The sequence below is a fragment of the Miniopterus schreibersii genome (assembly GCF_964146895.1).
Source record: "Miniopterus schreibersii genome assembly, chromosome: 1".
Lineage (NCBI taxonomy): Eukaryota > Metazoa > Chordata > Mammalia > Chiroptera > Miniopteridae > Miniopterus > Miniopterus schreibersii.
Genome location: NC_138101.1, coordinates 4,117,633 through 4,130,804, shown reverse-complemented (window position 1 = coordinate 4,130,804; position 13,172 = coordinate 4,117,633). Strand labels below are relative to the sequence as shown.

General features: G+C 54.8%; 1 protein-coding gene across 1 annotated transcript in view; it reads left to right on the top strand.

Moving 5' to 3' along the window:
* Positions 1–13,172, top strand: part of WDR1 (WD repeat domain 1) — a 33,593-nt gene that overhangs the window by 8,440 nt on the left and 11,981 nt on the right. The window contains exons 3-5 of the mRNA XM_081132842.1: positions 1,062–1,152; positions 5,404–5,551; positions 6,633–6,813. Of these exons, the coding sequence (XP_080988968.1) occupies positions 1,062–1,152; positions 5,404–5,551; positions 6,633–6,813 (420 nt within the window). The remainder of the gene's footprint in view (positions 1–1,061; positions 1,153–5,403; positions 5,552–6,632; positions 6,814–13,172) is intronic.

Below are 13,172 nucleotides of genomic sequence, written 5' to 3'. Positions count from 1 at the left end.
TGACAGGACTAGAATTTAGGGTGTTCTCCGGCCTCTGTCTGGTGGGATGGGGGTGGGGTGTGCAGGGATCCTGTAGCTTGGAGGCTGAGCAGAGTACAGGACTTTGATCTTGCAAGGAGATGAGGCGAAGGGAGGCTACCAGGTGGGGGGGCAGTTGGGGGTCAGGTTAGTTGCACCTGCAGCAGCCGCTTCTGGAAAGCCCTCTGGAACCTGTGTCCACAGCCTGGTCTGTGGGAAGCTGCCTCTTTTCACAGAGCACTTGGTTCATAGAAAGCTGACAGCGGGTACCAGGGATTCAATGGCTAAGTCTTTATTCCCTCCTGAAAGCAAGCGCGGCTGTGGCCACAGATTGAGAGCATCTCAGCGTGTTCCAGGTTTTCCGCAGCCTCCTGGGTGTGCATGTGTCATCTACTTTCAGGAAATATGTTAAGACTTTACTGTTGAGCAGTAAAGATGCTCCCAGTCCCAGGTGCTCTCCCTGTTCCTGCTGCAGAGTCCAGCCAGCCTTTGGTCTGTGCTATGAAAGGGGGTGGAAATCTGAGTTTCCCACTCAAGGGTTTTGACGAGAGGCTCCCAGCTACGTGCCCCACTCTATTCTCATGCCTCAAAGCCAGAGGCTCTGTTTTGGGTCCAATGTTCCCCTACTCTGTGTGGCAGCGGGGACAGGGCTGGCTATGAGCATGGGAGACTAGCTCTGACTTGAAGAATACAGCTGCAGCTTGCACAAATAGGAAAAAAATTAGGATCAGATTTTTTTAATGAAACTTCTATTTCATGTGTATATTTCACAAATACGTAGGAGAGAAAATTACTTTGACTCCTATAACCGTAGACAAAAGAAGTGTTACAATGACCTAGAATTCTATATCCAGAGAGGGGAAGGTAGTAGGTATGTAGGCAGGTGGGTATACTTCTGGGATTTTCTTTATGATGCTTTTGACTTAAGCTTTGTGGGTGTGACATTCCCCGCCCTGCCTCCCCCCAGTCCATCCATTGGGAGAGCGGAAAGTAGTTTGACTGCTCCTACGTACCTTATGTTCACTCGGCTCTCCTCCCTGCAGAACCCAGCCCTTGCTGACATCTACACGGAGCATGCCCATCAAGTGGTGGTGGCCAAGTACGCGCCCAGCGGATTCTACATCGCCTCTGGAGGTACTGTGTGCATGTGGTGTGCCCAAGGCAGCCCTTGGGAGGTCGGGGGGGGGGGGGTGACGAGACATGGGGGTGGCAGGTGGAACCAGTGTGATTAGTCTCTTGGGGCTGACAAAAAAAGTATAAGCCACTGAAAAGCCCCATTCCATTACTTTTTAGTTTGCAGCCTGCCAGCTGGTTTCAACCTCCAAGTTCAGCAGAAATATTCTTGGGAGGTTGGCCAGAGGCCTTTGTGGTGGCTGTATCATGATTACTGGAGCCTGTGTGTGAGTGTGTGTGTGTGTGTGTGTTTCTGAATCACAGCTTTGTCTTGTGTCACCTTTATCTGCTACTCTTTCCTGGTACCTAGCACAATGCCGGCCTCAGCCTCTGTCAGCGTTCATCTCATTCTTGGTCTGACCCTTTGCTCTCCGGCCGGGCTCTGTGGCTCAGTGGGCGGCTGGGCACACACCTTTCCCTTCTAGGATGCTGTCTTTATTCACCTAATCTTTTGAGGTAGATCTTTTACCATTTACAGATGAGAAAGGGAGGCACAGAAGTTACAGTGACTTACCCTAACCCCACATCCCATCCATTCACACACAAGGCAGAGTGTTTATTGTCTGTCATTCCTGTGCCCAGCCCATCTCAGGCCCCAGGGAGAGCCAAGTGGATGAGCTGGTGTGGGCCTCTGCATCCCCAGAGAGCGACAGAACGAAATTGCTGAAGGAACTAACCGACCAGTAGGGAAGGGCCAGGATTCATGCACACTAGTAACTGCTTTGCATGCATTGCCCCCACTCTGGGCATGGTGCGCTCTGCATGGACCTGTTCCTGAAGGGACAACCCCTCCTTGACTGTGCAGCCTTCCTTGAGTAACTTACCTTTCTGGGCCTGAGTTTTCCCTTCTGTAAACGGGCTGCTAGTACCTACCAGGTCGGTTTGGGAAGGGTCCAGTGTGGCGATGCATGAAAAATACCAAGGAGGGCTTTTGCCTAGTAGGCACGTGACAACAAGTGTATCATCCAAACTGGGAGGCCCCAGGGTGACAGGCGTGCTGGCTGAGGGCAGTACTATCGGCCAGGGTTGTATGTGGAGGCCTGGCCTGGAGTCTGGCATGTAGTGGGCACTTAATGATTTCTGTGTTTTGACCTACTCCAACTCCATTTGTAAAACTTGCTCTGATTTATATCCTGTGATTTATTTTAGTTGTGTGAGTTTTTTTTATTCTGGCCTTGCTTGCCAGCAAAATGGCATTTATTAAAACCCCAAGATTTGGCCCTGGTGCCTTTTAAAAGTGTGTCTTCTCAGGAGAGAAATGTGGTTGGGAGGCCCCCACTGCCTGCTTGGCATAGCTTCCCCACCCTGGTGCCTTGAGCCGAGAGCCCAGCTGCTGAATCACCGGCAAGCCCAGGCCTGCCCTGTCCCAAGTCCCCAGGCCTGCCCTGTCCTCTGTCCCCAGCAGGGTGTTCAACCACACAGTAGTCGGTCGCCTCAGATGCTAATGCAGAGTCAGTGAGAATAATCCACACAGGTGAGGGGCCAGCTTGATACTTTCTTAAAAACGCCCTCATTGAATGCAGGAACCGGGGAGAGTTGGGCTGCCCTAGCTGCCCACAGGAGCAGGTGTTTTTGGGTGGAGATCACAGTTACATCGCAGCGCAGTGGTCCTTTGCTCAGAATGAAGACAAGGAAACATTAACTGCAGAGAGGAGAGCCCTGGGCTAAATTAAATTGTGTGTGTGTGTGTGTGTGTGTGTGTGAGAGAGAGAGAGAGAGAGAGAGAGAGAGAGGAGGAGCTGAGAGAGCTCTGTGCTCTCTGGCTAATGTTACCTGGTACATACTGTGCCTGCGTAGGGTGGTGGGGGGCATCTCAGGGCCTCTGGAAACCTGCTGCTCACTCCCAGAAGGGGTGCCAGCCCTCTGCTGGATCTTTAAGTCCCTGTAAGTCTGGCTGGTTCCCATCTTCTGAATGTCTGAACCCTCCAGAAGGCCTGTTTTGGGAGGAAGCCCACGCCAGGGCCCCGGGCCCCGGGCCCCAGCCCTAAACAAGGCGGCTGTATCTGCCTTCAGGGAGCCACGATGCCACATCACGTTCCTTAGTGTGGAGCCGCCTGTCTTCAGGGCAGGTCCCATTCCCTCTTCCTAGTGGTGGCTTCCTCAGGTCACTTTGATACTGGCTGGCTGTGCCCCATGCTCAGTCCCCTGGGCACCCAGGCCATAATTCCCAGGTGACCATTAGAAAGCAGCACCGCCTACTGCATGGCGCAGGCTTTCTGGAGTCGGAGCCCCAAGCCCAGAGAAGGATATTGAGCGTTGCTAGGAAGAAGCATGGAGGAGAGCAAGCTGTGGAGCCATCATGAGTAGAGGCCTGTTCTAGTCACTGTCCCCTTGCAGTGTGGTGTATCCACACATGTGTAGACGTGTGCATATCATGTATTCTGTCCCCCTTGAGGCCCCAGGCAGGTGCTTGTCTGCTCTGCCCCCAGCACTTAGCACTGGGCTTAGCACCCTGGGCACTTCATTGTTCTCTGGTGACCATGTCAGGGCTGCCCTAGTCAGACGGGCCTGAGGGCCTGGTCTCCAGCCCTGATGTGTTTTATTCACCCCTGCCGCTTCTGGAAAGAACTTGATGAGCAAGCAGGGCTGATGGAGGAGGCCACTGGTCTGGTGGGGGAGGCAGTGGGGAAAGGACTGTACTGCCTGGAATGGAGCCTGAGCTGACAGAACCCAGGGAAGTGGGAGAGCGGGGTTCACCCTGTGTAGGAGTGGGATGCCTGGGGCTTGTGCTGTGGCTGTATCCCCACGGCTCAGTGCAGCCCCTGGGCAGCCTGCTGTGTGCCCAGTGCACACAAGAGCCCTTTCCGCACACTCTGCTCCTTCCCTGACCCTGCGGGCCTGCTGCTTCCTTTCTCTTCCCGACCAGCCAGTTAGTTCAGCAAAGGGACATAAGAAGGTCCAGGCCACCTTTGGAACATCCCTTGATGACATGCCAGGCCATCATTCTAGACTTTGCCCAGAGATGACCCAGCCCCCTGGAAGCCCCCTCAGTTAGTGACATTCACATGCAAGGCAGTGTGTCTCCTGTCTGTCCCACAGCTGGACTGGATGCCAGGCTTTCTTCATAGGTGAGGGGCCTCCTGCAGAGCCTTAGCTAATTTATGGACTAGTTACTAGTTGTGACTAAAGAGAGCCTGTGGTGTACTGAGGGCTAGTCTGAGACTTTATGCCTGTTAACTCTTAACTCTTTCATCTTTGAGATAGCGCTCTCTCTGTCCCTCTTGTTTCCCCTTTGGCGGCATGGTTTTAGGTGTTTGAGGCCTGCAGAGGCACATACAGGGTAGGACCAGGGCAGGGCCACACCTGGAGCAGGGCGCTGGCTCTCTCCTCCCTCGCCCCACCTGAACAGGACAAAAGCCGTCTCATGGAACCGCTGTAGAGTTTGTGTTAGGTGCTGAAGTGGACCTGGCATCCTGGGAACATGGCACTCGCTTACTTGCTGGGAGGGTGTGTGGGTTGGTGCTTGGGACCTGGGGACAGGCTGGTGGCAGGGAGGCAAGGGGCAGCAGATGCCTGGCACCCAGTTCTGTAGTAGTACAACTTCTTCCCACACCCACCCTGTGCGTCTCACTAAAGGCTTACACCTCAGCTGTGAGTTGTGAGATTGTGATGCGCTGTAATGAGTGAGGCTGCTGACTGCCTGAGGTGCAGCCAGGAGCTTCGAGGGAGCCGGGTCTGCAAACCCCTGTGGGGGCCACCTCGCACATCGGGCATGCACAGAACTGCACAGCTGTGTACCCGGATTCTGTTAGTAACGCAGCAGCCACGAAGAAGGGGCAGGTGTCGCTAGTGTAGTCACCTTGTGTAGATGAAGAACTTCAGTTCCCCAGTGTTGAGGAAGCTAGTTGCCCAAGGCCCATGTGCCATTTAGATCCCCTACAAGGAAAGAAAGATGGCCATGAAACAAGGCTGTGTCCCAGGGCCTGGGATTTGCCTCCCTGTGTCCCTGGGTTTCCTGCTGCCTGTGCAGACATTGTAATCGGGTGATCACAGGTGAGGGGCACAGCCCCAGCAGCGGTCCTCATGGAGGCAGCAGGCTCTGGTCAGTGAGTGGTGGGGTATTGTTTACCTACAGCACACCCCTCCTCCCAGGCCAACTTGGCCAACTGCAGGAGGCCTGTGCTCCCAGGCGGTGCTGCGTGGGCATGCCCTCTGCCCACCCAGCCCTGTACCCACGGTGACTGTGGACCTGCCACCCTACTGTGTCCACAGATGTGTCTGGGAAGTTGCGGATCTGGGACACCACGCAGAAAGAGCACCTCTTGAAGTATGAGTATCAGCCTTTCGCTGGGAAGATCAAGGACATTGCTTGGACGGAAGACAGTAAGAGGATCGCAGTGGTCGGTGAAGGAAGGGAGAAGTGAGTCTGTCGCCTCAGCTCCTCTCTGCCATGTCCCCTGTTCTGCTTCTTCCTCGGATGTCCCTGCGGGGAAGGGTGCAGTGACATCAGTGTGCCAGCTGGGACAAATGTGTGTTCAGTCCCCATAGGTGCTGGGCCTCTGGCTCCTTCAGGGTGGGCTTCAGTGACATGTAACAATGAGAGAACCCCTCAGGGTTTGTCTGGGGGCCCAGGTACCTTCTCTCTGTCTTTAGATTCCTAGACCACCTTCCATCACACCCACATTCCAGGCAGCAGGAAGCAGCAAAGAGAGAAAGTGAAAGATGTAGTTTTTACAAAGCAGTATTGGGGTCCCTCCAAGTAGCTGCCCAGGGCCATACCAACTGCAAGGGAGACTGGACATTTTCCCTAGCTGGGTATGTCACTTCAGGTCCCCTCACTAAGGAAGGTGGGGCAAGTGGATACTGGATGGGTAGGCTCTTTGTGGCTGGTGCACTCGTGGGTCTAGTGACCAGAGGGGTCCATACCACAGCCCAGGTTTCCCCGTGGGGTACACGGCTGCCTTCAAGGACTTGACCTTGGCAGGCACATATCTGTCTCCCTTACTGGGCTCTTTTTAATGTGTATGTGGTAGGTATCAATTCTTTCATAGTGTTTTAGGTCGTTCTTGTTGGTCTTAGCAATTCCTTTTTCATTTGATTGCAAATATTAACCAAAACAATACATTTCATTGAATGCCAGCTAAGAGCAAGGCATCATCTCCTCTCTAGTAGGGGATGGAAAGTGGTGTATTTCCTGGTTCTGCCCAGTAAGGAAATGAATGACACCATAACACTGGTCCTCTGGCAGGCACTTTCTAAGGCACCTTCCATGTGGGAGTCTAGGCTCTGGGCCACACAAACCTGGTCTTGATGCTTTTGACCAGTACTGGATAGAGCTGAAATCACAGTGCTTTCCATGTGTGATCTGAACGAGCATGTGTGAAGCGTGGTCAGGAGCCAGGGCTGCACTGGATGTTCAGCTGCCCATGTCTCATAATGCTTCTCAGGACTGATTTTTTTTTTTTTTTTTTTTTTCCTGTGACTCTTCTCATTGGGTAAAGGTTTGGAGCTGTCTTCCTGTGGGACAGTGGCTCTTCTGTGGGCGAGATCACGGGACACAACAAAGTCATCAACAGCGTGGACATCAAGCAGAGCAGGCCCTACCGGCTGGTGACCGGCAGCGATGATAACTGCGCCGCGTTCTTTGAGGGGCCACCATTCAAGTTCAAGTTTACAATTGGCGTAAGTGGGCTTCTCTGTAATGTAGTTTTGGTTGAACTTGGTGGTTTGTATTTGAAGCCAGTGGAGTCTAAGCCTGTTAGATACTGATGGCAGAGAGGTCACAGGAGCCCACAGTTAGTGTGTTGGCAGAAAGCAGGGTTTGTGAGGGACCATCTCACGGGGGTGGGATAGCACCCCAGTCCCCAGCCCTCATAGCCGTGTAGTAGAGTGGTGTGGATGGTTCCATTTCCAGCAGGAGGGGTCCTGCACAGGGCCGGGCTTCCTTCTGTGACGCTGTGTGTATTCTGGGGTGGGGGTAGGGAGAACCTATGAGCTATGTGAGCAGGCGAGCATCCTGGTTTTGCAGGTGCCTTATTAGCAAGGGGAGTCCAGGACTGGCATCAGTCAGCCTGCTCTCTGGTTGTGTCACCTTGAAATCTGCTGAGTCACCAAAGTAGCAGAGGAGGTGAGCCTCCAGGGGCATTCGGATTTGTCTCCAGTGCCTTCTCAGGGAAAGGTGATGGGGGCAGGGACACACTTGTAAAGTGACATACGGTGAGAAGAACTAGATGCTTTGCCTGGAGATGGGTGCTCTAACTGGCCTAGTGAAGGGTCACGGGCTTTGGGATCCCAGACCCAACTCTACACGTGGTCTTGACTGGCACTAGAGCCTGACCCTCTCTAGGCCTCACTTTTCCTGTCTGCAGTGTGGATGCGGGGGACATTGGCATCCGCATTTTAACCATGAATTTGGACTGCACAGCCTCCCACAGGTCCAGAGCTGTTCCATGTCCTGCCTCGAGGGTTAAATGAGATAAATTTCCTTAAAGAGGCTCCCTGAGGACTCCTGTTGACTTTGATGACAACGCAGTGAATCATAAACATTGGGCCAGGCATAGCTGGAAAGGAAGATGAAGCTGCCACAGCAGGTCCCCAGAGGGCAGGTTGAGCACCCTGGGCAGAATTTCCACGCACAGATCTTGGGGTTCCCTGTTGGTAGTGAGATGGTCTTTGTTCTTTCGGGGCTGCTGAGCAGGGCCTGGCTGATGCTTAAGTGGCATTGCTGTGTGGGGAGTGCACTGTCCTCCCGGCATCCTACACTTCTGGCCAGCCCCTGTGACCACTGCCTAATATGGGGGAGGGAGGAGCTTTGTCGAAGACTGGTTCATGGTCAGTGTTTTCTAAGTAGGGACAGGGACTGTGGAGTGTAGGGTGAGTCATGCTGAGTCAGATAGCAGCCTCTTGCTCTGCGCTGGCTGTTGCAGTGCAGCTGTGCCCACTCCCCGAGTCTCCACATGTTCTGTTTTGTTCCTGGGTTGTGATCTGGGCTGGGGGTGGGTGGGGTTCCTTCCCCTGCCTGGAAAGAATTGGTTCCTCTTTGCAGATGTGGATTAAACCTGGCACACAGGCTCAGTGGCGAGTGGGTGGAGCCATGATTTGAGCCCACAGTCAGCTCCAGCCTTCTCCATGTGCTCATTTGGCCAGAACATTCTTTCTCTTTCTATTCTCCTTATAGCCTGAGACCATAGCCCTCACCCAGAGGCCTCATCCCAAGACTGTTGGGTTGAAAGGTTTGCCCAGCTGGCACCTATCTCCATAGGTCCTGTGTAGGGCTCTTGGAGAGATCAGAAGGGATTGTAAACAGGAGTCGGGGACACTGGGTTTCAGCCTAGCATTGCAGCCGGCTGGCTCTGCGACTTTCAGGCTGGTCATCCCTCACCCCCCATAGCCCCCCACCAGGAAGCTGGGTGGTGATAGCCTCCTCCACTGGCCTCCTGAGCTATGAGGAGAACAGGAGAGATGTTGGTGAACAGTTGCATGCCCATGCGGAAATCTTTGGGCTTCTGTTGGCACAGGTTCTAACAGACTGAATTGGCCTAGTGTAGAAGGGATGAGAGGCACTCGTGCCCCCCCCCAACATGCCTGTTAATAAGGTGTTGACTGCTTTTGGGAGGAGCCTGAGACTTCTCTGTGAGTATCTGCCATAGGCCCTCACAACCCTGGTGTAAAGCTGAGGTGAAGGACTGGGCAGTGGGCTGCCTGTCCTTGTGGGTTCAGATCCTGCCACTTTCCTCTTGACCACGTTTAAGGCCTTAGGACAAGGGTGGGCACATGAGGAGCACAGAGAGGTTGAGTTCAACTTGCTGCCTGGAAAGGAGCGAGTTGTGTTCTGAATTTAGTCCTTGCCAAAACAGAACGGGTGCTGTGTCAACCGTGGAGAAGTGAAAGCCATTTTGTAGACAAAATGAAGTGACCAGACTTACTCTAGTCGGGCTACCTGTTGGCCTGAGTGGGGTCGGGTGCTTTTCCTTCCTGTCTTTCTGTCCAGGTTCATTGGTTTGCACCAGCTCCTCCTGCTGTGCAGGGCGAGATGTAGATTCCTGGTTCCTTCAGAGCTGAGTCATGGCTCTGCTTTAGCCAGAAGCCTGGCTCCCGCTCAGCCCTCCCACCAGCCTCAGTCGTAATTTGCCTAAGTCTGAAATGGGCGTTTAAGAGGCTACAGGGATGGGATGATGGAGGGACCTTCCACCTGAATAGGCCCCAGCACCAGCTTGTCCTCTGTCCGCCCACATTTCAGGTGCAGTGGCAACCTGGGAAGTGACTTCCCAGGATCACAGGAGACAAGCATGGATGGAGTTCTTTGGGCAGCACTATTGCCACCTCCAGCACTGGCATTCTGTAGGCAAAGGTTCTCCTTTGAAGTGCAAAGGGTGGTTTGGTTGGACCTTGCCCCTCCTGCCTCCACCACGGAGATTCCCCCCCCCCCCCAAGCGCATCCTGTGAGGGACCTCACTCAGTGTCCCCACTTGTCTTACTCCATGTGGCCTTGGGTGAGTTTCTATACCTCTGTGGCCACCTGCTTCCTCCTCTGTCAGGTGTGCAAGGTGGCTGCCTGAGATGACCGAGGATGCCCCTTTTGGCACCTCTGAGAGCTGTGTCCACATCTCAGGCCCCGGGAGTTGCGGTCAGTGGGATAGTTTGTCAAATGTAATGACTGCTTAGAATAACCAGGTGTCGGGGCCTCATTTGCCCCAGGCCTGCTTGTCCAGGCTGAGGCCGTGTGATCTGGGACTGGGAACTTCCTGCCACATCTGCCTGTGTCTGAGAGCAGATGGAGCACACCAGCGGAGGGGACACTGGGTCTTCTCTAGGTCGAGGTACACGGCTCAGCAGCCAGCTGCTCCAGGACAGGCTGTCACCTGTGCGTGGTCTTACACATCACAGCCAGCTCTAAACGGGGTGACCCACTTCCTTCTGAACGTTTGGAGGCTAGTTAACTAGAAGCCTCAGTCCTGGCTGTTAGAAGCTTTGCCTTCCTCGACAGTTAAGTAAAGTTTGCGCTCTAATCTGCAGGGTTTTCTGTGGCGGTTCTTTCCTTTTGCCTGTGTCCTTACGACAGGGCAGAAAAGGCAGAAGTTGCAGTTCTTCCTGTTGGTCACATGCTCTCTCTGACCTGCCTTGGCCTCATCCTTAGCTACCGCCTGGTGTCGGCTGGTCCTGTTTTTCAAAGGGCTGTGTGTGCATTAGTGACAGTCATGCTGGGAGGTCAGCAGGGCACGGCTCTTACCCCTGGCGGGCGGAGGGCGGAGGGCGGTTGCCTTTGGCCTCAGCCCAGCTGAGGCAGGTGAAGGATGCGGTGCTGCCTCTCCAGGTGCTGAACGGGGAGACCTCACAGAGCGAGGGGGACGCCAGGTTCGGGAGAGGCAGTAGGCTGAGGGAGGGAAGGTAGCATTCCCAGGCCAGGATTGTGGAGGCACGTGCCCTCTCCGGGCGGTGGGGGAGGTGATGGTGGGCACGGGCGTGAGCCTGTTTCTCTCCAGGAGCTCAGGACAGAGGAACAAGGCAGGTGGGCGCAGGGCTTTTCAGTACAAGGGTTAGAAGGGCAGCCATAAGAAGCTTGAGTCTTGACTCCCGAGGTGCTGCCCCAGACTGGTCCTTTTTTGTACCAGCTGTGCCTCCCTGTGGAAAGGGCTATTTTTAGCCCTCCCACTTTGGTTAATGGGCTGTTCACCATCCCTGTCTTTAAATAGGCTATTTCAGGAGCACACATCAGTCGTCTGCTCTTTGGACACTTGGCTCAAATTGCAGGAAAGGCTGACGGAGGAGTTTCTAAAGCCACTGGGCGCTTGGAGTGGCGGTGGCATTTGTGTGTCTAGTCTTCACTAAACCCAGGCCAGCAGGGCGCCTCCTGGGAGCCTGCTTTGTTCCCAGGCCTGCAGGGGCCTGGTGGCAGGGAGACAGACCACAGACACATCAGTAGGTACCATGTTTCATGGGCCACGTCCCACAGTGTCAGGGGTAGCTGAGAGCTGTGACTGAGGAGACCGGGACCAGCGCTCAGGGAAGGCCTTTCACAGGACAGGCGGCATCCTAACGGGATCACCAAGGGCGCACATGGCACCAGGAGGGCAGCCCAGGGCCTTGGCGTCATCCGCTGCCCTCCAGGAGAGCATCCTGACTTTAGTGAGCCAGGTGATGGGGGATGCTTCATTCTTGCAGGGAACCAGCAAAGTTGCAGTTTATGCCGAGCTTATCAGTGGTTCAGTGCTTCTCTGGTCCACAGCCTGTTCTTATGCCCAGTGCAGAGGTCAGTGCCCACTATAGCACCCCATTGTCTCTGAGGCCTACTCCGCTGTGGTGAGCTCTTGGCACCCAGTTCTTAGGGAAGGAGTCCTGCTCCTCCTTCCCCATCTGCCAAACCCCTTGGTCAGTCACAGGGTGCTGAGTCCCCCTGACCCAGCCCCCCCCATCCATTTTACCGGAGGAAACCCAGAACATCAGGGATGGGGGACCCATAGAGTTCAGGGATGAGAGCTAGCCCCTGGTCAGGTGTCCAGGGTTTGAACCCTGGTTTTGTTATCTAAGCTTTTTTACACCTCACCCAGAAGCAGGAGCTGTGCCTGTCCTTCTTGACCTCAGGGCTGCAGAGAGGACTGGGAGGGATGAGTGGAGGGTGCTGTCCCAGACCCTCCTACCCCTGGCTTTGAACACCACTGGCCCTGAGGGAGGACAGTGTGGGCCCTGCTGTGCAGCTGGCTCCCTGACAGCCTTGAGTGGACAGCAGAATGGTGGCAGGTGGCCCGAGCAGTTAAGGATCTGACCTTAGGTGGCTCCCTGCCAGGGGCCCCTGCCTGCCAGCCAGCTCCTGCCCGGGGCCCAGAGCTGACGCAGCGGAGAGCTCTGGACAGGAAACTGGAGATTGGCTCCTCACAGCCCGGCCTCTCGGGTCTGGTGTCTCCCGTAACACAGGTGCCTGGAGGCTCTGGGGCCCCCCTCTTGGTGGTAGGATGGTGGGTGGGTGGCATTGGATGCTGGGCAGTCGGGGGGCCTGAGAGCCCAGGTTGGAACGTTAACTAATTTTCACTTTGGTTCAGTGGGCAGGTGTTACCTGCTAGAAAATTCAGTCCTCCAACTCCACGTGCCTAGGAACTGAAGGAAACAGCACACATGCTTCAGAGCAGGGGTCAGCCTTACAGACAGGAGGAGCGGACATAGGAACCAGAAAGACAAACCCACAGCTGAGCCAGAACACAGGAGGGGCCTCAGTGTCACCCTGGTGGTATGAGTGACACCCAGTTGTGCCTCAACACTGGGAGGTGGGTTGGTGGGTGGCAAAGGGCTAGCCTTCATCACGGGTGCTGGTGATGTTCCCCTGCAGGAGGCAAGCTCTTAAGTCCCAGCAAACTTCCTGTCCCACAGGGAAGCTCCCTGACTTGGAGCAGGAGGGGCCATCACTCCTCTACCAGGAGGCAGCCAGGATTGTGCCAATCAGCAGTGATTAGTAACTAGTCAGAGACCGGGTTTTCCACCTTCATCCTCTGGGGCTGGGAGGGTCTCTGTGCCTGACCCTTGCTGTAGGACCAAGTCCTGGCCTGGCCCCTGGGAGTGGATGTGACCCCTGAGGAGGTGTCCCAGTGAGATGAACTTGCGGCTGTCTCTGGTCTTAACAGTTGAGGGAGGTGGTTTAATTGGTGATGAGTGGGAAGCCTGGCTTGCTGTACCCGAGCTCTGGACCCTGTGTCTTGCCAGAAATGGTTCAGTGTGAGGGGCTGGGAGAGTCTGGCCTAAAGCCACGGCCTGAACTGCGTGTTTCCCTGGGGTGAGCACTGTCTACAAGAGGAACCCCATGCTCACTGAATCCCTGTGTTCTGCTTACCCTCCCAGTGGACTTTGCTGGGGCGTGGCTCCTTTGATCCCTGGCTCTTGGTGCCCTCCTGGGAACCGCACACCTGATTTCTCTTTCCTGGGTGGGTTCCTTCTGTAGCAGACACAGAGTACCTGAGGGTTATTACGTGATTGTTAGCCCACGTTGGTTAGACATGGGTTACTGTCCCAGACTGCCACCTGGGCAGGTTACACAATAGGAGTTGATTCCCTCA